This window comes from Lathamus discolor, chromosome 1 (genome assembly GCF_037157495.1).
Source record: "Lathamus discolor isolate bLatDis1 chromosome 1, bLatDis1.hap1, whole genome shotgun sequence".
NCBI classification, from domain to species: Eukaryota; Metazoa; Chordata; class Aves; order Psittaciformes; family Psittacidae; genus Lathamus; species Lathamus discolor.
Genome location: NC_088884.1, coordinates 28,208,989 through 28,234,591, shown reverse-complemented (window position 1 = coordinate 28,234,591; position 25,603 = coordinate 28,208,989). Strand labels below are relative to the sequence as shown.

Sequence of the window (25,603 nt, the reverse complement as noted above, 5' to 3'; positions counted from 1 at the left end):
TCTATGATGTGCCAGCTGATGCAGTAACCTAACTACTTCAAAGTGTGAAAGGATCCAAGGTATTAAGTACTCTGATCTTCCCCCTGGAATTTCAAATACAGTACCTTTTCCACACCAATGAAAAAATAATAAATTAGGAAAAGAGAAAATCAAAGCAGCAAGACAACTGCCTTTACAGTTAATTCCTTTGTGCAAATTTAGCCTGGTTTTGCCGCAGGGGCCGTGCGACTCGGTCGGGCTTGTTTTTGTGTAATAATGCTTCAGGAGCACAATACCGGTTTCCTTTTGACGAGAGGACAGGAAATAAATTACGCGTGTTTAGACAGCGCTACCCCGGAGGCGCCGTGCTCTGGGGCCTCGCCGCAGCCTCTCCGCCAAGGCCGCCCTCCTGCGCCGGCCCAGGTTGCCGTCGCCCCGGGGTACCCCACTGAGCACCACCGGCGGCCACGTTACCGCCCCGCGGGAGGGCTCGGGCGGGTGGCGGGGCTGCCGCAAGGCCTCAGCTCACCCCGTCCCCGCCGTCCCCCGTACCCCCCCGCGCCGCTGGCGGGGCCGGGGCCGGAGGCGGTGCCTGCTCCGCGGGGCCGGCGGAAGGAAAGGGCCGGCGGCAGTCGGAGGCGAGCCGGGGCGCTAGTGGGCTGAGCTCTGCGCGATCAGCGGTGCAGCTGGGCCGCGCTCCGGCGAACCCGCTGTGAAGCCGGGGCCGAGTGCCGCGGAAACCGCGCTGCTGCGGCCGGGGCCAGGCCCTGACCGAGCGGCGGGGGCACGGCCGCGGGGAGCCGGGCCGCTGCCGGAGCCGCCCCGCGCGGCGCAGCCAATGGTGGTCGGCGGGGCGGGCTGCGCGGCTCCGGGCGGCGTTGTGCAACGCGCCGCGCTTTGAAGGCTTCCATCGCCCCCGGGAGGCAGGGCTCATTCGGCATCTGTCACGGCGGAGCGGGCGGCGGGCAGCCGGGGACGCCGGCAACCCGATGAAGACCCGGCGGGGCCGACATTCCCGCTGGGCGTGAGCCGCTCCCGGTAGGACCGGCGCGGAGCGGTGTGTAAGCGGGGCAGGATGACCCACATGCTGCATGCGGCTGCCCGGCGGGTGCAATGGGACAGGACCAGCGCTGCGAAGAGGGCTGCGTGCCTGGTGGCTGCAGCGTATGGGCTCAGGGTCCTCTACCCCATCATCCGCAGGCGCATGAAGCGGACGGGCTGCGAGGGCGGCCCACAGGCTGCCGGCCGGGCTGCAACGGGCCGGGAAGCGCCGCACCGCGCCGGCGGCCGGGAGAAAGCCTCGCCGGCAGTGGACGCAGAATTCTTCCAGCAGCTGCTGGAACTTCGCAAGCTGTTCTTCCCAAAGCTGGTGAGCTCCGAGCTGGGCTTGCTCTGCCTCCATTCGGTCGCTCTGGTTTCCAGGACCTTCCTCTCCATCTATGTGGCTGCTCTCGATGGGAAGATTGTGAAGAGCATCGTGGAAAAAAAGCCCAGGAGCTTTGTCTTCAAGTTAATCAAATGGCTGATGATTGCAATCCCAGCCACTTTCGTGAACAGCACCATACGGTACCTGGAGTGCAAGCTGGCCCTTGCCTTCCGCACGCGCCTAGTGGATCACGCCTATGAGACCTACTTTGCCAACCAGACTTACTACAGAGTGATCAGCATGGATGGGCGGCTGGCCAACCCTGACCAGTCCCTCACCGAGGACATCATGATGTTCTCGCAGTCCGTGGCACATCTCTACTCCAACCTCACCAAGCCCATCCTGGACGTCGTGCTCACCTCCTACACCCTCATCCGCACAGCGCGGTCCCGGGGGGCTAACCCCATCGGGCCCACAGTCCTGGCCGGGCTTGTCGTCTATGCTACGGCCCGTGTGCTCAAAGCCTGCTCGCCCAAGTTTGGCAAGCTGGTGGCTGAGGAGGCTCACAAGAAGGGCTATCTGCGCTTCATGCATTCACGTATCATTGCCAACGTGGAAGAGATCGCCTTTTACCGAGGGCACAAGGTAAGAAGGAGAGAACTAGGAGGATATTGGGGTCAGTCCTGCAGTGCCGGAGCTGACCCGTGCTTCCCCTGCTGCCCTCCCCGAGCACTTTGGGCCCCTCTGACATTTAAACCTGTTTACAGCAAGCATTTCCCATTTCTTAGGAAAATGCTGTCTCACAGGCGGTATCTGGGGGGAGCAGACTATAGTTCCCTTGTGCTCTGACAGTGTTCCTGTTTTGCAGCTGTATCTTTTTCTTTTCTGGAGAGCTAATCTCAGTTGTTTTTCCCCACCCAGTTCATTCTGCTTTACTTTTCCAGGCTTTGTTGTTTTAGTTTTTTTTCACCCATGTTTATGAACTGCCAGATTTAATGCTGCAGAAATAGCAACCAGGGCACACCAGAAAGTCTAGGGGTAAACTCAGTGGTAGTACAGGGTGCACTAAAACCTTTGACACTCTTCTACATAGCTAAGCAAAGATGCAGTCATCAGAGTCTTAAAATAGCTTAAGTACAGTACTCTAGCAGTCACAGTTACATAAACTAATAGCTTGTTTTAAAGCCGCCTTATTAAGGAACTCTTCATATTTTTATTAGAAGTTAATTTTGGCTGTAACACCTTTCAAACACGATTTGGCAAATCAAGTTGTTTCATGTAAGGTGAAAATGGAAGCTGGAAAGCAGCCTGAAGAATTACTCTTTCAGTCCAAGCAGTGGTTATATAATGTAAATGGTTTATTTTGGTAGAAGCAGTTGTTCTCAAAAGCTGCCTATAGTCATGTTTTAAGTGCAGCTAAATTAAACTTCTTTTTTCCTCCCAATTCCTACATATACTGGCTTGAACTGAATGTAGTATATCATAGTGGCTTACGTCTGTCTTTGACTTGTTAAATAAACCTCTTGGGACAGTTCTCTCTTCCTCCAGACTGCTTACAAAAACAAGCAGTGTTGCATTTCAGGAATCAGCTCTGCAACTTTAAGTCATTGGAGATAATTGATCCCCAAACGCTTTCCAATATGAGGAGTTTCATTTGCGGTGAAACTCTACAGCTGCACCTTTCTTAAAAGGATGTGGAATCAATCTTATTTTGGTTGTTAGAATCAGCTGTTGTGACTGTCTCGTATGTCATTCTTGTGTATATGTCAGAGATCTAAAAGAGCTGAAAACCTGCCAATGTTCTATCAAGGGACGATGGCATAAATAAGAGGCAGATCCACTCACTGACTTCCATAAAGGTGTTGCACTTTTGCTGTGAGACTGCAGCACTGTGAAAATAGCAGATGTGGCTCAGAAGTCTCAGCTCTGGGTACCCAGTTATTTTCTGCAGTGTGTGAACGTGTCTTGTATGACATGTGCATCTTATTTGCATTTTATCAATTGCTCTGTTTTGTTTTAACTGTAGGTAGAGATGAAACAACTGCAAAAAAGCTACAAAGCTTTGGCTGATCAAATGAATCTCATTTTGTCCAAACGTTTATGGTACATCATGTTAGAGCAGTTCCTGATGAAGTATGTTTGGAGTAGCTGTGGTATGATTATGGTCGCTGTGCCCATCATCACCGCAACAGGATTTGCAGATGGCGGTAATACCATTTTTCACTTAATTTCTAAATGTTTCTTAAAATTTACATCCACAAAAGACTTTATTTCCCCTGAATGCTATTCATATTTATTTATTTTTCACAGACTTTGTTACAGTGTCCATGTCTTGTGTATAACTTTCAAACACAGCAAGTCAGCTGAGGGAAGAGCCACACAAAAGATCCAGTTCTGAACATAAACCTGATAAACAGCATGAATTCAGGACTAAAAGGATCCATATGTCATATGAGATTGTGATAATTGCAGGTTCTTTTTATTAGCCACTGTTGGGATGGCAGGCTGATTTTTGCAGCATCTCCTGCTACCTTATAAAATGGTACTGTTAACTTCCCTGTACTGCTTATCTCCTCCTTCCATAAACCATAGTGTAATTATAAATACTTATTCTCTTAAGTGTTGAGCTGTTAGGAACCGCTGCTTTTCCCTGACTTGCTGGGAGAAGAGAAAGCAATGTCCAGACTCTAGGCTTGGATGGTATGATCTTTGACATCCTATCAGAACTTTCCAGGAAGTGAAACGAGGCTCAAGTGGTGTTGTTATTGCAGATGCTATATATAAAAATGAGAGGGAGAGAGCAGAAATGAAGGTAATTAAGGAGGTGTAGTGAAAGTAAATGGGGAAGTTTGCCTCAACAGGGTTCCTTATGCCCAATTACAACCATACAATATGTTACAAATTCCCTACAATTCTTTAAGCATGGATCCTACAATGTGTGTAGAAGGATCATTTCTAAGTTGGATATATTTAATCAGGAAAAAGTGAATTCTTTTCTGTGCAGATCTTGTTAGTTATATTCCAAATCAGGGTTGTCCTGCTGGACAAGCTTGGTTTGATCTGTAGGATGACACTCTGCAGCCGCCATGTGGTTTAGCTTACCTGCTGTTGTGTTGATACACGGATCAGGAGAGTACTGTATCAGAACCCTGGCTAGCTTCCTGGTAGCAGCTTAAAAGTAGGAGGTCCTATTCCAAACAGAAGAGTTTGTACAAGGTCATTTCACCATATCAGGAGGTCCTATTCCAAACAGAAGAGCTTGTACAAAGCCATTTCACCTCACCTTGAAGGTTATCAGCACAACAGAAAAAGTGATAAGAGTCTTTCTGCTAAGACAGGAATGAGTACAGTCAAGAAAAAGATCGTTTAACCACAACTGTAAATACCTTCTTGGTATTACAGCATGAATAACAAAAAAAAAAAAGACGTGTATTCATGCTAAGCTAAATAACATTCCTGTTACTCATGAGTATTCTTTTGAGAAATACTTTTCAAATGTGGGAGAAAAGCAAGACGCAGCAATGGCTCATGTTGTAAAGCAGAAGAATGTTTGCCACCAGAAACCTAAACTGTTAAAGCAGGGGGTTTATGATAGAGTCCTGAGGCATGGATCACAAACTGAAAAATCAACATTGTCAAGACCAGTTCGAAGTATAACAGGTATTCAAAGAATCAAGCAGACCTGAACTTACCATTGGCCTGAATGGGAAAACAGTGCTTTGTGCCTCAGCAGGTCAGATGTAAGTATGTTCATATCTGAAGGAAGAGGTGGTGGATTTATTACTTTAGGATAAATCACCAGAATCAGGAATATGCAAAAAAACTGGTACTATGACTGGAGATAAAAGGTGTAAAGCAATAGGTTTTGTACATTTCTTCAGAGGAAAAAAACTGAATAATCCTGCAATAAAAAGAAATGACAGTGATATTTCTGACTGAAATTTGCTAATTCTGTTATGTATTTCAGGGAAGAAATTAACTAGCAAGGCCAAGATTCACATTTGATAGCATTTCTCATTCTTGTTTTATTAAACCGTTGGTGTTCTAAACATGTCTCCCGTCAGTTTGTGGAAAACAACTATTTTTGGAAGCAAGACTTTCATTTCTCTAGACACGGTGAACACTTATCTTTGTTTATAAAACAAATATGACTATCAATTACATAAATGAAGATGAAAAGGGAAATATTAGATTCTGTATGGGATGGAGACAGTCTGTCTGCCCTGTTAGAATGCACCACTTCTTCAAACACAGGAGGCCAGGCATATGAAATATGTTTTGGACAAGTGAAAGAAAAGTAATCTTGGTGGAGCAGGCATAGGATATAAGAACTTGTGTTTTGGAACAGTGAAATCCTCATAAATTCTATGTAATTTTAATTTTCCAATACCCCTAAAATGACTGAGAAATAGTTTGTAGAGTTCACTAAACTCTTGTTAGATGAGCTAGCCTGGGTGCTGGAAGCAGCCCTCAGTAAATTCAGCATTTACATACAGGAGGAATGCTGCTTTAGTGTAGTTAAACCATACCTGATTCTTAAAGGATTTAACTCTGGTGGTTTATCAAAAGATCAGCAAAACCCTCTTCTCTGAGAAGTAATAAACAAATTTCAGTTTGTTTTTTTCTAATGAATTACCTGAATTCTTCCTGTTCCCTAACTTTATTCGTCTTGGATTGGAAATGATTTTTTTTAAAATAAGTGAGAACTACACGAGCAAGAACTTTGTAGTCTCTTTGCAGAAGGCTTTCTGTCTTTTCTTGTATGGCTTTTTAATTCATGCCTCTCATTGTGTCTCGGGTGGCTAGGTTGCATGCAACCAGTTGACAGTGTACTGATGTAGAGTCAATTCATTAAAATTGTTGCAAAAAGACCCATTTGAGGCCAGAAAGAGTAACATGATGTAAGATTTTTTTGTTTCTTATAAAAAAGCTTTTCCTAAATTATTCATAATATAGTTCAGCAATTCAGATGTAATTATGTAGGGCTACCTTTATGGGTGTGTAACTGAAAACAGCATAACATTTACATTTAAATAAGAAAGACAGATACATCTGGCTTTGGTACTGCATGTAGATTTCTAGACAACAGATTTCTAGAATCTAATCTTGTCAGGGAGTTGAGACAATCACTCACCAAATAAAAAAATACCGTTTACTATCCTTTTGCATTACTTGATCTTGTAAATCAAAATTAACAATTGCTTTACACCTGCAGAGAATTCCTCATAGATTTTTCTTAACCATCAGCACTGTGCAAACACCACAGAAGGTGATAATATATAATAATACAGGAGCTGCAACACTGGATCCACCTATTACCTTGCCTTGCCTGGTGCCTAGCAGCAACTTAGTGTAAAAAAAACCTCAAAACTTAAAAAACCTTTACAAACGTAGGGGAAAAAAAAATAATCCAGATTCTGTTCTGCAACAGACTTGAGCAGTGTATAAAGATACATGTGAAGTCATGTGATGCAGAAGACCCTTGGGAGCTTTCATTCTAAATATTGCATGTGAGATGCGACTATTAACACTTAAACAACATTCAGTCTTAAAATATTCAGCCACTTATTTCTAAATCTTGACTAGTTCAAGAAGCAAACCTTGCAAGTTGGCTATGTTGTATAAATCTGTAGGTCACATGGTACCAAGATTGCGTGTATATATATATATATGTTAAATGGAAATGTATTTATTTCACATGTATCTTCTATAATTTCTGTGCTTTTCTGCTTCTCTGATGCTGCTGACGTGTTCTTATGGGACAGCTCCTTTCTTTAAAACAAGAGTTTTCTTACTAATAGGATACAATGTCATAAACAAAACATCGTAACTTTGTTCTGGGGTCAGATGAGAAGACAAACTGTGTTGTGAGAGAGAGGCATCCCACTTAATAATAGCCTTTGATAGTAAAAGATCTTATTGCTTATTACAGAAATATAATCATGTTGCCAAATTTCCATCAGTATGGGTGTTTCCTTTTAGATGAAGTCAGTAAATAAGGCTGAAAATGAATAAAGGTGAAAACAGTCAAAATGATATTAAAAATTTTCTTTAGATCATTGCTTAGGTTTCACTTTTTTCTTATTTTGAAAAATTCAGGTTGAATAATGATATATTAAAAAGAAAATTATCTAGGTAGACAAATATTATAAAAGGATTAGATGTTTTGCATAAGAAGATGAATTGCACATCCTCCCACGTATTCTTTGTAACTAAGCTATCTATGCTAGGTACATTCACCAGTTCTTTTTGAAAGGTTGTCTTTGTAGAGATAACCTTCTCTTGATTGAAAAGCTGCTCTATGCTGGCTCACATTTGAATCATAATTTAATTTGTAGAGATAATTTTAAAATGAATATTTTAACAGAAAACTTTTTTTACTTTCAGAATTGGAAGATGGCCAGAAACAGGCAATGGTTAGTGAAAGAACAGAAGCTTTTACTACATCCCGAAACTTGCTGGTCTCTGCCGCAGATGCTATTGAAAGAATTATGTCTTCATACAAAGAGGTACTGTACAACTGTCAGACATGAAAGAGAATAAAAAAAAAAAAGTAGAAAAGAATTTACATTTAGTATAGAATGTAAAATAACCCAATAGAATTTGCTGGTTTTAAAGGCAAATTCCATTGCAATTAAATCCATGGAGATCTTTGAACTGATAGTTTGACCTTTAGAGCTAAGTTGACAAAAAGTCTAAAGTGCACAACTGCCAACATGGTGCAACATGTAAGTATCATTTTTAATACCTGTGTTCCGATGCCATCAGAGAGCAATAGAAGTTCCTGGAATGTGAATGATAAAGGTTCAAATTCCTCCTCTCTTTGGAGCACATACCTGAATTCAGACTGTCTGCCTACAATGTTTGGGTAATCTTCTGTTGGAAGTGTCACAAAATCACAGAATGGTTTGGGTTGGAAGGGGCCTTTAAATATCACCTAGTTCCAAACCTCTCTGCAATGAGCCAGGATATCTTCCACTAGATGAGGTTGCTCAGCCTGGTCCAACCTGACCTTGAATGTTACCAGGGATGGGGCATCTACCACCTCTCTGGGCAACCTGTTCCAGTCATTGAATACTTATTTCTGGCTATTTAAACTATAGGGCCTGTTCAGTATCCTGCTAACCTGTTAAACTGTAAGTAATTTCAGAAAGTAGAGAAATTTCAGTAAGAAAATCCACCTTGGGACAGCAAATAGTCTGCAAGTACAAGAGGTTAATCTGGAACATCAGGATGTTGTTTCAGGTCCTTACCCAAATGGCAGTAACGCTGGGCTTTCATCTGTGGTCTCTCCTGGGGGTTTCTCTCAGTGCTGGCTGTTAAGCAAAAGAAAAGGGAGGCAGTGCTGTTATTCTCCTCAACATTTCCTTCTGAATCTTGTTTATGCATTTGTTATTTGGTTTATGCTTGTCCCCTTGGTGGTGACTCCTTTTCCCAGTGCAGTGCAAGGAGGCGCACATTAGCTTAGGCAGCTAATAAAAACCTATGGATTTTGTTACTTGGAGTGCAGCCATGATAGCTACTACTTTGTAAATTGGAGGAGGAGGGGTAGTTTGGCACCTTCAGATATGGACTCTCACAAAGCCAGAGTTGTTTTTTTTCAAGGAGTTCTGATGGATTGTGATTTAGACCTATGCTTCTTTAGCTGTTCCCTTGCTTGGCCTCTGCTCTCAAGATACTGCCAGATAACCTATTATACAGTGATGTAATTTCTGTTTTATTTTCAACATTGAAGTAAAGTATATGATGTACATGAGGACTTGCAAACACTGTGGTTTTATTTTTGGAAACAAAAATACCCTCGAAGTAGAAACAACTGAACAAATTCACTTTGTGAGATGTAGAATCTCACATAGTGAGATTTTAATCCAGACAGCATGAGATCAAAGACAAGTTCTGTGAATTTCCATCTTAATTTTACATGCATACTCCTCTTCAAGGGACACTGTGGTACTTTTACCACACTGTCATTCGTATCTCTTGATTCAGGCAGTTTCCAAAGGTCAGTGTACTTCAATCCACTTCAAATAGCAGTGAATTTCCAGTTCTTGCTCACCTGACCCACCAAAGCAGCCTTCTTCCAGACAGTGTAATTCAGCATATAGATGAGGTGGGCTCAACTTTTCTTTGCAGGTGGTAATATTTAGTGTTTTGACAAAGTGAGTTTGTAGGGTCATGGTTTAGAAACTTATTACAAGTTATGTTTCTTCTGGGGCACAGTGATACACTGTGGTACACTGTCCATCACATGCAGGATTCTCTCCATCCAATGCTAATGCTCATGCTGTGCCAAGGACACAGTCCTAGCATGAGCTCCTGCTGAAATTGTTAGGAAGACCCCAGTGTGGAGAATGATGTTACAGCTCCTGTGTGCTACCTACTGCCTCAAGTGGTGTTAGCTTAATACTTTTCACAGATGTTAATGCAATTACCAATAGTGCAAAACAGTGTACAACTGAAGTTGAAGCATTGAGTGACTACCCTTTTTTAACTGAGTTTTTCAGTATGTTTCATATCTGTTGACCTCCAGTGGTGTGATGACCATGTGGCCAGAACCAGCACTCACTTCTGAATCTGGCACAACTAGTGAAATTTATTTAGGATTTTATATTGGAATTAAGTATGCCATCACAGATGAACTCAGTCGTGAGCTGTGTGTGTTTAACCACAGCATCCTAATGATTTTATAATCTTACACTCATTTTCTTGCTCCTCTTGTCTTGCTGTATGCATTTAGTGTAAAAATTCGTCCTTTAAAAAACATCTAATAATACATTATAAAAATAGTAATAAACACATAATAATGCATAATAAATAAGATTCCTGGGTTTAATTCTTTCTTGCTAGCAGATGGAGGCAGTTCTCTGGGAACTCTTGATGGTGTCACTGCCCATGAATAGGAAGTTATCAGGTCCAGAGATCTCTTGTTTCTGTCTTCACCAAGTGGAAGTTGTGACAAAAGGACCAAAAAATAAAGGGGAGAAAGCCTTTTAAGAGACTTTACCTTCTTAAGGATGCCCTGTTCTAATCTGACGTCTCAGATATAGCTCGGGTACACTAGCACACAGTTGACTGAAGAGTAATTTCTTTTTTGTACCGTATTTTAGATTAGGATGCTCTGGTATGTCGTGCTTTACACAGAGAAGCACACCTTTCTCACAAAAGGTTTCACAAATACAGAGAAGTAAACAAATAATTATAGATGCCATTTTTTCTTCTGTGGACCTTTATTTTTCTGGGAAAAGCTGAGATTTGTTTTTCTCGTGTATGATAGGCTCTCTGTTTTCAGATATACTAACAGCTATTCTCTGCTTGTTGAAGTCCCTACTGATCCATGGAAAAGAGCAGCCCCTGCAGCTTCCTCGTTTACTAGAGCTATCATAGCTTACATTGGCTGAAATCTGTCTCCTTTAAACTGTCTCTGTCTGCAGGCTGGCAGGAGCTGTGGGTGGCAAATGGGTTAACACAGAATCTCAAGGAATGAAAATTAATAGGTGGCCAAAGACATATCATTGATCATTCCAGAACAGCATTTGAGAATTGTCAACATAAAATAGCTAGGAATGTTTTCCATGAATCCTTGGCCAAAAATTTAATTTCCAGAATTAGTGAAGTATAACTGAAATGAGGCGTTTGGTCTTTCTCAGGTTACTGAGCTAGCAGGCTACACTGCCCGTGTCTACAACATGTTTTCAGTCTTTGATGAGGTGAAGAGGGGCATCTACAGAAGAAATGCTGTTATTCAAGAGTCTGAAAACAACAGCAAGAATGAAGATAAAGCAGAATTGCACATTGAAGGGCCCTTAGAAATCAAAGGTAATTAATTCATATTTGTGTGCATTTCCCTGTGTGTGGGGTCGGTGCAGTGGGAAAGGAGGTGAGCAGAGGTTTTGTTTCTACAGCAAATCAGCCTCTCAGCCTTAATACCCCAGAGACCATGTTGCCTTCCATTTTAACCTCCTGCTATTTTGTAACTGTGTCTATGCAGTGCTTCTCTAATACACAAAATTGCTCAAGCGTTTTCTGTAAATCTCTCAATGAACAAGGCATTTCAACTATACTGTAATTGGTGGTGATATTATTCTTACATGGACAGTGCCTGCTTTCTTCAGGCACCTCATTTGTTTTTCAGAAAGTGAGACTGTAAGATCTACATCTTCAAACACCTCATTACTTTGGGGTAGGAGGGAAAGACACATTGGTTCAGTAGTTTCTGACAAGGATACGACTTTGTTTTCAGTGACTAAAAATCAGCCAGTGCTCATTTTTTCATAATTAAGTGGGAATTTGCAACTGAAAATGAAAGTGTAACAGCTTTACGCTTCCCCATACCACTCAAATGATCTGATTAACACCTTATATCTTGTATATATCTTATAATATCTTACTAATACCTTATCCTTGCTGTCCCTGTCCTGTACCTTTCTGATGCTATTATTTGTCTCCATCCTCCCCAAAGCATTTTCTGTGTACATCCATTTCTTACCATGCTCCATTCATTATGTGTCACCTCTGTCTTCCTTTTGTGTCCAGCTTCAATGTGAAGTACTTAAAGGCAGCTTTTGCAGTGGGCTTTTCCTAATTTTCCCAACAGATCCCTTCTGCTTCTTCCCTCTGTGGTTTTGAAAAACCTCATTCCCTCCTTTCTGGCTTCTGAAAACTTAAACCTCAGTAGAGTTGAAGGCACCAAGGTGCTCTTTATGAAATAACTTTTTTTCAGCAATTTCAACAGTGCTGCCCTTCAGTTTAGATTTCTCAAAGGTTCTTCATAACAAACAATCTGATTGCAGCATGGTGGTTAGCTGTGGAAATAGCTGATGTCTTAATCTTGTAGATCTTGGTAATATTTGGCTGACATTAAAAGAAATGGCATTTTCTAGCTGTTACATTTTGTCATGTACAAGAAACAAGAGTTTGTGGTTCCTGGAGCAACAAAGTAGTCTGGGGGCTCTTTTTAGATAACGCTTGCATATCCGAACTGTATTTGACTTGGAAACAAAACCCAATAGAGTTCAGCTATGTAAGCATGCTGTTCACGTTCTCTTTGGGTCTAGTGTACATATACCCAATTCCTTTTTTCTCTGCAGCCTTTTCCCAAGACTTGATTCTACTATAGTCACTCATTTCATTCAGCCTGAATTCCTTCTAAGTTGTGGTGACTAGCATTTGTTCCTGAGTGGTTGTAGGCTCTCAGAGGCAGCCAGCCAAGCTCAAGCATTGTGCACATGGACTTAAGCAGAATTTAGGCCAGATGAATCTAGGCCACAGGCTGCACACTTCCTGTGACAAGTTCCATTGTCTTTTGGTCTTGATACTTGAGAAATCCCTGCAAAGTGGATTTGTATGGGGATAAAACTACGTGTGCTCACATATATGTATGTGTCCACATTGTTAGAAAATAAAAATCTTAATATTCAGCTTCCCCAAAGGCTCTTTGAACGCATACTACTTACTTGCTTTTGAATCATTGTCATGTTGCTGAAACCAGGACAATATCCAATATGAGTTTATGTAACTGACGGGTATTTGTTTTGTGCCTTGCATTTACTGTTGTCAATAAGAGCATTGTGAAAATATGAAATCTAGAATATTTTTTACAGGTAATATTATTGCCTTTTACATGGTGTATCTAATACTTCCAGGTTTTAAAGTTGAAATAGAATTTTGTACATCTTGTACAAATACTGCCAAATTGTATTTCTGATTACACGTAAATATGCTTTAAAGCATTCAAACACTGTGAAGTTAGGAAATGAGAATTAAGTTTACCTAATACTTACTTAGCTTAATATATTTTTTTCTCATAGATTTATTTTAACTGGAATTTCTGCACTGTATCCAAATGTATTTTTTTAACAGCAAAACTGTCTTGTTTCCCATAATCTCATGTCGGACACCACAGAACTGTTTTAAATAAAACTTGATTTAGGAATAAAGGAATGCTTGGGCTCATACATGGCACAGAAATTTTTGCCAGGTTGTTACAGTTTGGCAAAGTCAGAAGCAATTGAACAAAGAGCCTTTTAATGGAAAATGTAAAACTAGCCTTAACTGAAGGAAATGCTACCATATCCTTTTGTAATAAACTCAACGTTTCCTTAGCTCCATTTTCTTTGTTCGGATTAATCTAAGTTATAAAAGAAGCAGCCTTCTAGTGCAAAGAGAAATCTCTTTCCTTTGCATCTTGTCTGTAAAGGTAATTTCTAGGAGCCTGGCTGGTTTCTCTTAGAAAGCCCATTTACAGGCAAAGAGTTGGCTTCACTTTTTTTTCTGTCCCAGAAGAATTTATTTCAAAGTCCTTATGTTACAAAATATCCAAATGTCTGCTGGAGATTGTACATTGAAATTGGCCAGAAATCTGAATGGTAAGTGTAGCTACTGCAGTGAAATGTTATATGGGTTTCTGCAAATGCTTACAAGACATGTCTACAGTGTCTGTGGCTTCAAAAAGACATGGAAGCGAGCCATTAAATGTTTTCTCCTTTGCTCTCGTTGCTGAAGGAGACTGAGCTGGGCTCCGAGTTTGAGAGCTGCTAGTAAAAGTAGATTCCATTTTCTAATTAAAACCTCAAGAGAAAGTAAACTGGTCTGCCTGTGGCTAGGCTGGCCTTGAACTTTCTTACTGGTTGATATTAACTATCTATTAAGAACAAAATACAGTAAATACAGGCAGATTGTGAATAAACATGTCTTTATAGTGCATTTTGTATTTATGATGCCTACTGTGCATTATATTTTGGTCAAATTTAGAATTCATTGCGCACTCTTGGCTACTGCTGGCAGTGTCTTTCCGAGTAGCTGAGATTTTTTATCCAGATTATCCACTAGGGGAACCTGGGGCACATGAAAGACTGGCTTGAAACTCACCAATTTACACTTCTCAGCCATGCACTGAGACGGTCACATGTTGTTGCTTAATGAAGGGTTTCACAAACTATTTTTTTTTATCCTTTCTAGGGCAAGTTATTGATGTTGATCATGGCATTATTTGTGAAAATGTTCCTATTATTACTCCGAATGGCGATGTGGTGGTTTCCAGACTGAACTTCAAAGTAAGATGATATGCAGGAATCTTCTGATTGTTGCCATCACATTAACATAAACAGCCCAGAATTCATGTACCTTATGTTAAGTACTTGGAGAAGCATATGGATAGAAGGGCAAGTCCAGAAAGGTAGGCATAGTAGCTCAACAGAGGCAGACATATGTAGTTTATCCTGCTCAAAGAAAGAGAAGAGAGGACTTCTGGTGCTGTGGCCTAAGGGAAAACTGACCTGAGATTTTCAAAGGTCCATATGGGAGTCTGCATCCATCTATTCTTAATTTCAATGAAATTTGGATGCTTTACTCACACAGGCTCCTTTAAAAGTCTGCATTCACAGCACTGGTGAAAAATAATGAATCTGTAGTTTTGCTTCGTCACCACAAAGAGCAGTACTAACTAATCGTTGACAGTATAGTTCACAAGCCTAACTGGAGTCTTTACTCAGTAAAAACTTGCATTGTTTTTAAAAAGCTATTCCAGATACCGCTCGGTCTCTGCTCACAATTTTGATGGATCAAAAGTCACCTTCACTGAATTACTCACATGTATATCCTAATCTTATGTATCAGTGCAGATGATATAATTTTAAAAAAGAGTTGGAGTTATCACCACACTAACATGAGTACTTCCAGTAGGTCCCTTAATTTAGCTAAAGCAGAGTGTTCCTCTTGCCCCCTCTGTTGGTATAGGAGTTAGCAACCAGGAGGACACGGTCCTAGCTCTAGCAAAACTTGCAGTGGCTTCAGTGAAGGATTTCAGATTTGTAAAGTTACAGCTGTATGGTCAAGGAGGCAGAAATATTTATTAATTTTGCTCAAGGGACATAACCAACAGAAAATGTAACAGTCAATATAGTTATGTAAAGCATGGACAATGAGATTGTGATTTTGCATAAGTATGCACACATATATACACAGGGTAATATTCCTATGAGTAAAAACAAGTGCATTGCAGCTGAAATAACACTTGGGATTAAGCAGGAATTGATTTGTCTCCCATTGCTTAAATTAATGGTACTGATGGGGATAGCATGCTTTGTGTGCTGTTAACACCCTTGGACCTACTTTGCATTAGAATATTTGATTCTGACTGTGGTGTATGGACATTGTGATATAATCAGTGTAGTTTATAGAAATACTCAAACATTATAAAAATGATTTTCATTATTTCAGCCCACATGTTATGCCACTGTTTCCAGAATAGCTGCATAAATATGTACAGGTAATTAATGAAATGGGTTGATAATTTGATACAAATGCTCATGTAACTCTCTCTAGGGGTCTTAAACTACCTTGTGGCACATACACAGCATAGTAACATCTTTGTGTTTTCACTGGTATTGTAGGTTGAGGAGGGGATGAACCTTTTAATCACTGGACCCAATGGCTGTGGAAAGAGTTCGCTTTTCAGAATTTTAGGTGGTCTGTGGCCTGTGTATGGAGGAGTTCTCTACAAACCCCCTCCACAGCATATGTTTTATATACCACAAAGGTAGGTGTTTTGCTCAAGATGATATTTTTTGGTTATATATGAATTTTGACCCTGCTTCTCTCATTTTCCATCTGTAATATGTACAGCCAAGTTAAAAGGTGTTAAGCACAACCTCAGGTGTGTGGAGAGTGCTAAAGAAAAAATACTTTCTTTACATCCCCTGATCCAATCTTCAGTCATTGGGAAGGGCTTGCTCGCACTTGAGGTGGAGCCTATGCTTCCCTGATGGGTAATTGGGATCATGGGGATGGACTAGAATCTGATAGAAATTTAAAGTAGAGCTAATAGATATTTATTCTGACTTCACTTTAAAATTAAAGATCAAAACAAGTGAGAGTGCTTTGGTTTCTAAATGATGAATTATTCAAAATAATTTTCAGAACTTCAATTTTTACACTACAAGAACAAAATCTAATTCAATATTAGCTACAAATTGCCATTTTAATAATGTGTCCTCTTTCCACTAAGGGAAGCATGGCTTTTTTGTGCTTCGTTTGTATTCTGACCTGCTGTTGGAATATCAGAACATCATTTAGTGCAATAGATTCTGGAGTATCTCCTTAGAGACTTCTAACTAGGTTGTTTTGCAAAAGCAAATTCAAACACTGAGGATTTTTGATTGCTTTCTGTAGTTCATTGCATCCCATGGGCAAAAGAAATGTTCATGGTACAGATTGTAGTCGTGTTTAAAATGTACAAGCTATTAAGCTGAATGGAAAATATCAACTGATGAGTAGATTTTCCTTGCTACAGATAAAGGTAATACAGAATATTTATCTGTAATCTTTTCAAATATATGTATAATTTATTGCTCGCCATTGTCATTTTTCTGAGCTACTCAAGAGTTCCATTCAGGAATTTGGAGCAAAATGCTTTATTAAATGTTTTTCAAAAGAGCATTTCAGAATTCCCATTGTGCAGAACATTCTTAGAATCAGTTTTGTTCTTTGGCAGGACAAAAGCTATTCTGAATCTTTTTCTTGCAGAAAATCTTGAGTTTCAGCCACTTCTGTCTTCTGTGTGATCCCAACCCCTTCTCAGCTCAACATTGGAGGCTGGATTGTCTACAGCCCTTCCTCTTTACTTATGTCCCTTTATTCTGGTAAAGTGAACAGACTTGTATTGCATTCGGGCAGATTTGCTGGAGTGCTTGTTGGGGGGATTGAATCACATCTGCTGAGTTTTCATTTCCATAAACATTGTTCTTTGTTAGCTGTTTCCCCTAATGTTGCAGAGCTGAGGGAGATTGTCCAGCAGACCTCCTCTTTGGAATACTTCAAATCTTTTGGTCAGTCTGAGATTCAGCCAGTGTCTTTGCATTCCTCTGTGACCAAAGCCACATAAGGGTTGGCATATCATCTTTGCAGTGTACCTTGAAAGTATGACTCATATGCAGTCCATCCTAATAACTTTTCCCAGGTTAAAGGGTGCTGCGGAGATGTCTTTGGGACCTCTAAGACACGTAGCCATTGCTCGGCTCTGTGGCTCCGTGTGAGCTTTGTGCTCCTGAAGGGTTTTTAAGGCAGCACAGAGGTATTCCCTTCCCAAGGGACAGAGCAGAGTCTGGGTAAATGGGACAACAATGTGACACAGAGAGCTCTAATGCAAAACTGCATTAGAATTTGAATATGGCTGAAGATTTTGAAATCTGCTTTTGGAGACAGTTTAGCTGTGTCAGTATGGGTTCTGTAGGTTTGGAAGTGTGGCCTGTCAACAGTGAGTGTCTTGTATCTGGAAAGGGACTGTGAGACTGCTTCTTGTAGGGATTTGTGGGTGAATGTGCCTGAAGGGGTTGATTCAGGACAGCAATCAATCAGATTTGTTTATTAGGATGTCCTTGTGGTGGATCCTGAGTTGCTGTTTTTGCCCAATATATTTGTTCTTTTGGCTTACAGTCTTAGGTGGGTATCTGAGACACTAAGAATGACTTGAAAGAGATCCAGTTTAAAATTGAATTTTATATATTTCCGGACCTGATTTATAACACATCTGTTGGATTTTTAGGGCTTTTGTGCGGATTGCCTTATGTGGTCCAGGCATTTTATTTTCTGCCTGTGTTCCACTTCTGAGTGTTTTAACGGTTCATTTATTTATGGTCTAAATGCATTACACATTCAGTTGGGGCTTTTTGTCTGTCGCTGGCTCTAGAATAGATTCAGAATTTCTATAGTGGTTTTTAAATTGTTCTGAAGTCCCAAAATGAAAGCAGCTTGTTTCGGATGGTCCTGCTGCAACCATTTTGCTTATTAACCCTGTGCAAATTGCTGCTTGGTCAGGATCACCTTCTGTTTGTTTGTTTTTAGACATAAATCTAAAACTTCAGGAGAAAAGGCAGGGCCCTGCGTACCTTTCATCATGTATGTGTTTCAGCATAGCTTTAGGGTAAACTTATATTCTGGACTGAGAGGATCTGGGAGGTCATGGGACTGTGTCACCTGGATTCAACCCACCTCACTCTTTTGTAGTAGGGTAGGTGAAACCTGTGGTATAGCAGAAGGATCTTGAATTGGTGGATGTCCATCAGAACAGTCAGTTAGAATGACATTACTGTGTTTAAGTTTGTACATTATGTCTTTGGTCTAAGAACATAGTAGACAGGTCTCTGAGAGGACACAGTTACCATTGAGAGTGATGAGAGCTTACTCCTGCATGCCTGTGGCTGCATCAAATTCTGCATCAGCCCTGTTTGAGTCAAATGTAGGAACCTCATCTGCCCACAGTGAATGGTGGAGAATACAGTGACTACTAAGTAACAAAATGCACCACAGTAAATGGGAGCTCACTGAAAAGATTATTTTTTCATCTCTGTTTGTAATGTTCTGGTGTAGTATTCCAGAAATGTGTGGGAAATACTGTGTCCTTGCCATGCTGAAAAGCTACACACAAAAGTATGACTTATCAAAAGTGAATTATCTCATTGTATACTCCAAATCTCATCAGCACTGCAAATGCTTTATAGTTAGCTTTTTTTAGCAGTATGTAGGCAGTACGTAGGCTTTAAAACAGAGCCTCAGGCATATCTATCTTTTTATGTTTTTAGATTGCTTAGCATCATTATATTAGGGTTTTTTTTCGATTTTATTTGAATCAATGTGAGGTTTCATTTTTCTCCCCTTATATAGTGCCAGGCCATGAAGAATTTGTCCGTAATCAGTCACAGTTCTGGTAGATGCTGCCCTTTTTGGGGCAGGGAGAGAGAAGCCCAGGGATTTCTTCTCGGAGTGTGGCTCTGCCACTGTCTGTTCAGGCCTGTAAATAGAGGGTGCTTTAAGAGGCTTTAAAGAGTCCAGCATCATATTGGTGCGAGAAGCAGCTTGTTTAAAGGGATGGATCACTGCTAGGAACTGATCACAGCTCAGCAAGTTGTCACATCTCACTGGAGCCTCAGTGACCGGCAGAGTGTGTGCTCTTGCACTTTCTACTTCTCTGTCCCTCTTTTGCAAAGTAAAATTGATCAACCACTTCTTTGCATTCCTCTTTTAATTAACTGGTCAAGAAGGCAGTATAAATGAAAAAAAAAATGTTTGTGGGTGCTCTACTTTGTAAGTAATCATGATTTAAATCAGAATTCAGGAACATCTTTTTAAATAATGAATAACAAAAGCATGAGTGCTTGTGCTAAAGATGTGACCACAAGATGCACATGTAGCGCTTAGGGAATTAAAGAAGCAGTCAATCCTTTCACAGTGTATCAGCAGTGTGTCTGAAGGTAGCCTGCTATCTCCTGTTCCTCCTTGGTTGGTCTTAAATGTAAAAGAAGACTCCATCTCTGAGGAATTAATGAGCTCTAGCATGCAATTTCTTCTGACACTTACTCCAGCTCTTCTTGTTCTCCAACCAAAAGTCTCAGCTTTTTGAGTTGTAAGGAAACACAGATTCTACACATGTTGGCTCTCATCTCCTTAGTTGTCTGTTGTCTGATGTAAACCCAAGCAGAATTGCACGCTTACATACTCACAGGTTACCTTGACAGCACCACAGGAATACTCCTTAATGTCTCTTCACCATAAAACTACAGTAAAGCTGTAATCACCACTGGGTTATTGATATAAATTATTAATTGTTTCCTGACAGCTCTGTCTTACTGTCTGTTTGCACGGAGGAATGTCTTGTGCAATCTCTGTTGGTTCCAGAACCTTCTATCACAGCTGGAGTCTTCCTAGCACACCACAAATCTAAAATGTCTCTTAGAATTCTTTCTGTCTTTCTTGAGGACTGATGCATTGATTCACTTTTATAGGGCTCAGAGTAATTTTGAATCCACTGTACTTCTTTCTCCTGGTCCATTGTTACTGTTTTTTCTCTCCAGCTTGCTTCTACTGTAATTTGGGTATTTTTGTGAGATGTGTGTTTCTCCAGTAGCATGCATAGTTTTTCTGTAATTCTGTGTGCCATTTTAATAGAAGACCAACCTGGAACACTTTCTTAGTGGTCATGGTTATGGTCCAATTCTGTATTCTGTCTTTCTCTCTATTGCTCATTAAAGTAGATCGCTAATATTTCTTTCCTCCAACACCACGCTTATGTGCCCTACAATGGAGGCAACCGGAATTGCGCTAGTACCAGAAGTTTGTTCTTCATCGTTTAAGACTTATCTAGCTATGCCTTGCTGCCCCTTATTAATGCTAGGACAGTACGAAACATAACAGTTTAAGGGTTTATCTGGCCCACCTAATCTCTTTGGTTTTGTGTACATCAGCTCTATTTCTGGTGTTTTATCTGGGGTTCCTTTACAAGTCTTTTCCTGTCTGGTGTTTTTCCTTCTGTATTCTAAAAATACCCTTGACTACTAAGCAAAATTCATCAGCTATGAAGATATAGTTCTAGTTCCTCTCCTTAACTCTATTGGGTAATCCAAATGTCTGAAGATGTTTGTCTCAAGTAGTCCAAGGGTATTCATCATGTGGATGAAACCAAGCAAGAGCATTTTGGCTCTAAGTGATATAAATAATAAAGTGATAAGATTTTTACATATTAAATACATGAAACTGTGAAGATTATAGCATGATTCAAATGTTATCTTAAGCATGAAGGTAGTTTTGTAGTGGCCTCTGTCATTAAAATACAGTTGTTTCCTGAGACAATTCTTGCTTACCTAAACAATTTAATCTTGCAATATGGTTGTGTTACTTTCATATGTAAGACAGGGTGTCTGAAAGTATGTGCATGTGCAGTGGGCGTGTATATATGATTCTTCTGTACTACACTACTTTCTCATTAGGTTGTGGTCTGTTACAGGAGTAGCCCAAATTAAGTTCCATGCAAATAGGCCTGTGTGAGTTCTTTTGCCTCATCCCATTTAAATTGGCTCAGATGTGTCTGTGATATGTTTATTTTGCACATCCTGATTTCTTGTCAGCTCATACTGCCCTGTCTTTATCTGTGATCCCTTTAGTTGGGTCAGCTAGAGTTAAACTGTACTCTGCTCATGCCAACACTGCACTAGCATTGTCACTGCCCTCCAGCACTTTGCTGATAGTACACTACTACATTGACTTGTTCCTTCAGTACTTTGCCATCAGTTCATACAGTTTATATCGTGCTATATAGATATCTACTCCCTTGCACACTGCATCTATCTGTCATACTTACTGTTATCAAGCTCATTTTAAATATGTTTATTTCCAAAGTTCACCACTTATCTGATAGGTGAGAAAAAGGTCTGTGGTAGACAGTGTTATCACAAAATATAACATACCGTGCCTCAGTTGCGCATACTGTTTTGATGTAGGTTGGCTTTAACAAATGGCCTGCTACTTTGTATCTTCATTTTTCTTTTTAAAATGAATCAATTCAAGACAGGTTAACTCAGTATTGTGTGTTCATTGAAAAGTGTGGCCTGGCATCTGAGAGGGCTGTTAGGCTATCTTCTCAGCCAGGGCACAGCTTTTCCTGATTCATCTTACTGGGACTTGTCTAGAAATGCTTGCACTTCTCCTTCCTGACTGAAGGAAGTCCTGTCTTGCCTCACCTAGAACAGAAGAGTTCTTGTCTTGCTGCCCTGTAGGTTAGCTGAAGTTTTGCCTGGCAGGATCACTGAGAGACCTCTCCTTTTCCACTGAAGGCTTACTCACAGCAATAAAGTTTGAGGGTTTTTAACTAGGTCTGTGTGCTGTCTGATCACAGGTACTGACAGTACCTCTTGGTAGCAGATTGTGAACAAGATTCACCTACACTTATAGTCAGAGACAGAAAATGGTTTTGTGGATTAGCTGCTACTGCCTCTCAAGCCACGTAAGGTGCCTTCCTTACCAGCCAGACAGAAGAGTCAGGTAATTAAAGCACAGCTTACACATCTTTTCTGTTATTAGGCAGTGTTGCAGAAATCCGAGACCAAAGCTTTACTCAGCTTGCTGTGTTGGAGTTTAGTTTAGATTTAAAATGTATTTGCATAACTCCAGTGCCAATTTGAAAGGCTGCAGCTAAATTGATGTTTGTGAAGGACTTCAGCATGCTCTGGCATTGTGGTCCCTCAGTCCCTTCAGACTGGTGTCATCTCTGCAGCAAGTTGTGGCCGTGGGAGATACTATGATGTCTAAACATGGGTGAGGAATTGAGGTGTGTTGATACATACTCAGCTTTTACTCCATACGGAGACTAGTGCATTTCCTAGAGGTCAGTTGTCTAAAGCACAGAAGCCAGTACCACACTTAATACAAATGGACCCTTGTTGACAAGTTTGAATCACCAGGGAAGTCCAGGCTTGATTTGATACAGAGATTCCAGTATCATCTCTTACTTACTGGTGGCCTTTCCAGTTGAAATAGGTTCTGTTATTATCACTTTCTGTATAAATGGATGGAGAGGCGTCATTCTCCAGACTCATGAAGATGTCTCACTTAAAGCACAATGTGGTCACTTAATTTGGTGCAAGCCAAGCCCCTTTTGTTTGGGATCCATATAAGAGCTTGATCATTCAAAGGATTAATGTCCACTCACTAATTCATTGCATTCCTACAAAGATACACAGAGATATAATGTGAAGTGCTGTCAGTTGCATGTCTGATTAAATACCTTGATGTATATGCCACTAAAAAGTGAAATCTGTTCTTGTAATCAAAGCAGCATCCTTCCTATTTTGTGTACTGCTTCAGTACTAAGCATGTAAATCTTGTTTCGGCTCTGGCACTATTTCCTCCATTTTCATTCCTTTGAGATGTTTTCCTCAAGAGCTAAACTTCTGTCTGTGAGGGTGTCCAGTTGCAGGAATATTTCTCCTAGGATCACTGGCAGTCAGCTGCTGCATGTTTCATAATATATTTTGGACACCATGTTCTTGCCAGCATGAGCTTGCAATGCCTCCACTCCCCACTTGCTTCTTTTGATAGGATTTTGAATATCAAAAGTTCTTACTCAGCACCAATAATTACATGTTGCCTGTACCACCTTTTTATGGTGGTATGGAACTTCATTTAAAAGCTGGTAAAAGTAGGCTTTGAAGTTGTTGTTTTTTTTTTTTTTAATACATTGTCAGGTTAAGCTTCACATTTTATAAATGTGAAGTCACTAAATAGATTATAAGCACTGAATATGTGGCTGGTATTTATACGATGCATCCAGCAAAGCAAGTGACAATGCATTTAATCTGTTCTAGGTTCATTTTTCTGAGACAAACAGCTCACTTGCCTTTAAAATTTAGTTGTGATAGCAGTGCCAGGGGAACAAATTTGCCTCCAGGTCCACTGAGACCGCTGTGTAACTTAGCAGTGGTATGGACAAACTTGCATGTTAGGGAGTAACCTGGTGGTTGTGTTTACATGACCTGGTTTCTGCAGAGACGTGCCATTACTGTGTCCAGCTTGGGCAGTTACCTCCAGCTTAATGCCCTACATTCCAACTGTGCAACAAAGGATCTTTGACGGATGAGCAGGATGGCAAATGTTCACTATTTCAGTAATGTTTTACTTGGGAAAGCATGCTTCAGAAGCTTTGTGTCGAATTATGACTATTTAACACTAGGAAAAGTAAACTACAAAACCTGCCTGACATGAAAAGCTTGATATGAAAAGACTGAAAGGATGCTGGCTTTTGTGAGAGCAGGACAGCTCAAACTTCTAGTAACTTATTAGAGCTGTACCATCTTCTCTGGAAATAAGTCCTTTCTCCTCCTGCTTTATATGGTTTTCAATCAGAAACTCTTATTACAGTGCTCTATGCTTTTAAATATCCAAGTAATAGGCATAGCCAACACTTCCCTCTTGACGAGAAGGTGGTAGTCCTTCCCATGAACTATAAGCTTTGCCTTTTGCCTGCTGCTCTGTCCTGGGCTCCAGAACCATGTCCGAGCTCCAAGGTGAACTGGACCTTCAGCACTCTCCCAGCCTCTGCATGGTCTGCTCACTCAGACATGTTTCTTAGGGTCTAGTCCTATGTTTGCCTCCCTCCTCCAACTCACTGTGCTTTCAAAGGAAAATGTAAATTTTATTGAGCATGGTGATTCTGTTCTGCATTTTTGGAGACAACGCAGTGTTCACTAGTAACTGCTCACCTTCCAGAGAGAGGACTTAGCTATTTTTTATACAAGTGTTCCATCATCACACAAATTAAAGCAATAAACCATCAACTCATACACTAAAGGTAAAATTTGTTCATTTAGGCAGTTAAAAGTTAGACATTCTTTGTTGATGCCAGTAAGAAAGGTATTCAAACTGTGTAATGCATTGATTAAAATTCTTTTTATAAGTTGATAGTGTAGATAATCACATAATCACAGAATGGCTGAGGTTGGAAGAAACCTCTAAAGATCATCTGGTCCAACCCCTGTGCTCAAGCAAGGCCACCTAGAGCTGTTTGCCCAGGACCATGTCCAGACAACATTTGAGTATCTCCAAGAATTGAGACACCACAGCCTTTCTGGGCAACTTGTTTCAATGCTTTTATCACTCTCACAGTGAAAAATTGTTTCCTGATGTTCAGAGGGAACCTCTGTGTTTCAGTTTGTGCCCATTTCCTCTGGGCACCAGTGAAAAGGGCCTGGCTCTTTCCTCTTTACACCCTTCCTCCCAATGTTTATATACCTTGATGAGATTCACGTGAGCCTTCTCTTCTCCAAGCTGAATGGTCCCAGCTTTCTCAGCCCTTCCCCATAGGAGAGATGTGCCAGTGCCTTTATCACCTTTGTGGCAATTATGTCTCATCAGATGCTAGGAGCCCAGCATTGTGCAGCACCAGTCAGACCTCTAGTCAGAGCATGGCAGGCTGCACTTGATTCTGTCTGTACTAAAGTTCTTTGGCACTATGGTCTTTGGCACTCTGATAGGATTTTCTTAGCAGTAAACAGTTCCATTTATCATTTCCACTGTCAAACAAAGGATGTTAGCATGAGAACATGCTACTTCGGTTCAAGATAAAGACAAGCACACACAGGTGGTGTAATTGCTGGTGCCAAGTGGGAGCTGCTTGCAGACTCCTTCGTTATGATTAGCGGGCAAAATTTATTCTGCAGCCGAGTGATAAGTGCAGCAGAACACTGGCATGAAGGCCGAGTTATATGTGCAGCATAGCCCAAGACAGTGCAGCAAAGTATAGCACAGGCCCATGCCCACTCAGGTCAGCTGTTCTGTGGATCCCTAACTCCTCAATACACAATAGTCTTCCAGTTCAGATCACTGTAGTTGTACATCCTGTGTCCTAGGACAAACATCTAAGACACATGGGACCTACCAGAGGTACCAGTTTACTAGAGGACTCTGTTGACTACAAAGAGAGTCGGGGTGACTAAC

At 40.9% G+C, this 25,603-nt stretch overlaps 1 protein-coding gene across 2 annotated transcripts in view; it reads left to right on the top strand.

Annotated features, from left to right (window-relative positions):
- Window positions 1-631: 631 nt before the first annotated feature.
- ABCD2 (ATP binding cassette subfamily D member 2) overlaps window positions 632-25,603 on the top strand; it is a 47,788-nt gene continuing 22,816 nt past the window's right edge. For both annotated transcript variants that reach the window (XR_010609804.1, XM_065665721.1), the window contains exons 1-6: window positions 632-1,990; window positions 3,372-3,552; window positions 7,733-7,854; window positions 10,993-11,161; window positions 14,303-14,397; window positions 15,736-15,881. Coding sequence is in view for 1 of the 2 variants with exons in the window: in XM_065665721.1 (XP_065521793.1) it covers window positions 1,055-1,990; window positions 3,372-3,552; window positions 7,733-7,854; window positions 10,993-11,161; window positions 14,303-14,397; window positions 15,736-15,881 (1,649 nt within the window). In the remaining variant the exon portion in view is untranslated. The remainder of the gene's footprint in view (window positions 1,991-3,371; window positions 3,553-7,732; window positions 7,855-10,992; window positions 11,162-14,302; window positions 14,398-15,735; window positions 15,882-25,603) is intronic.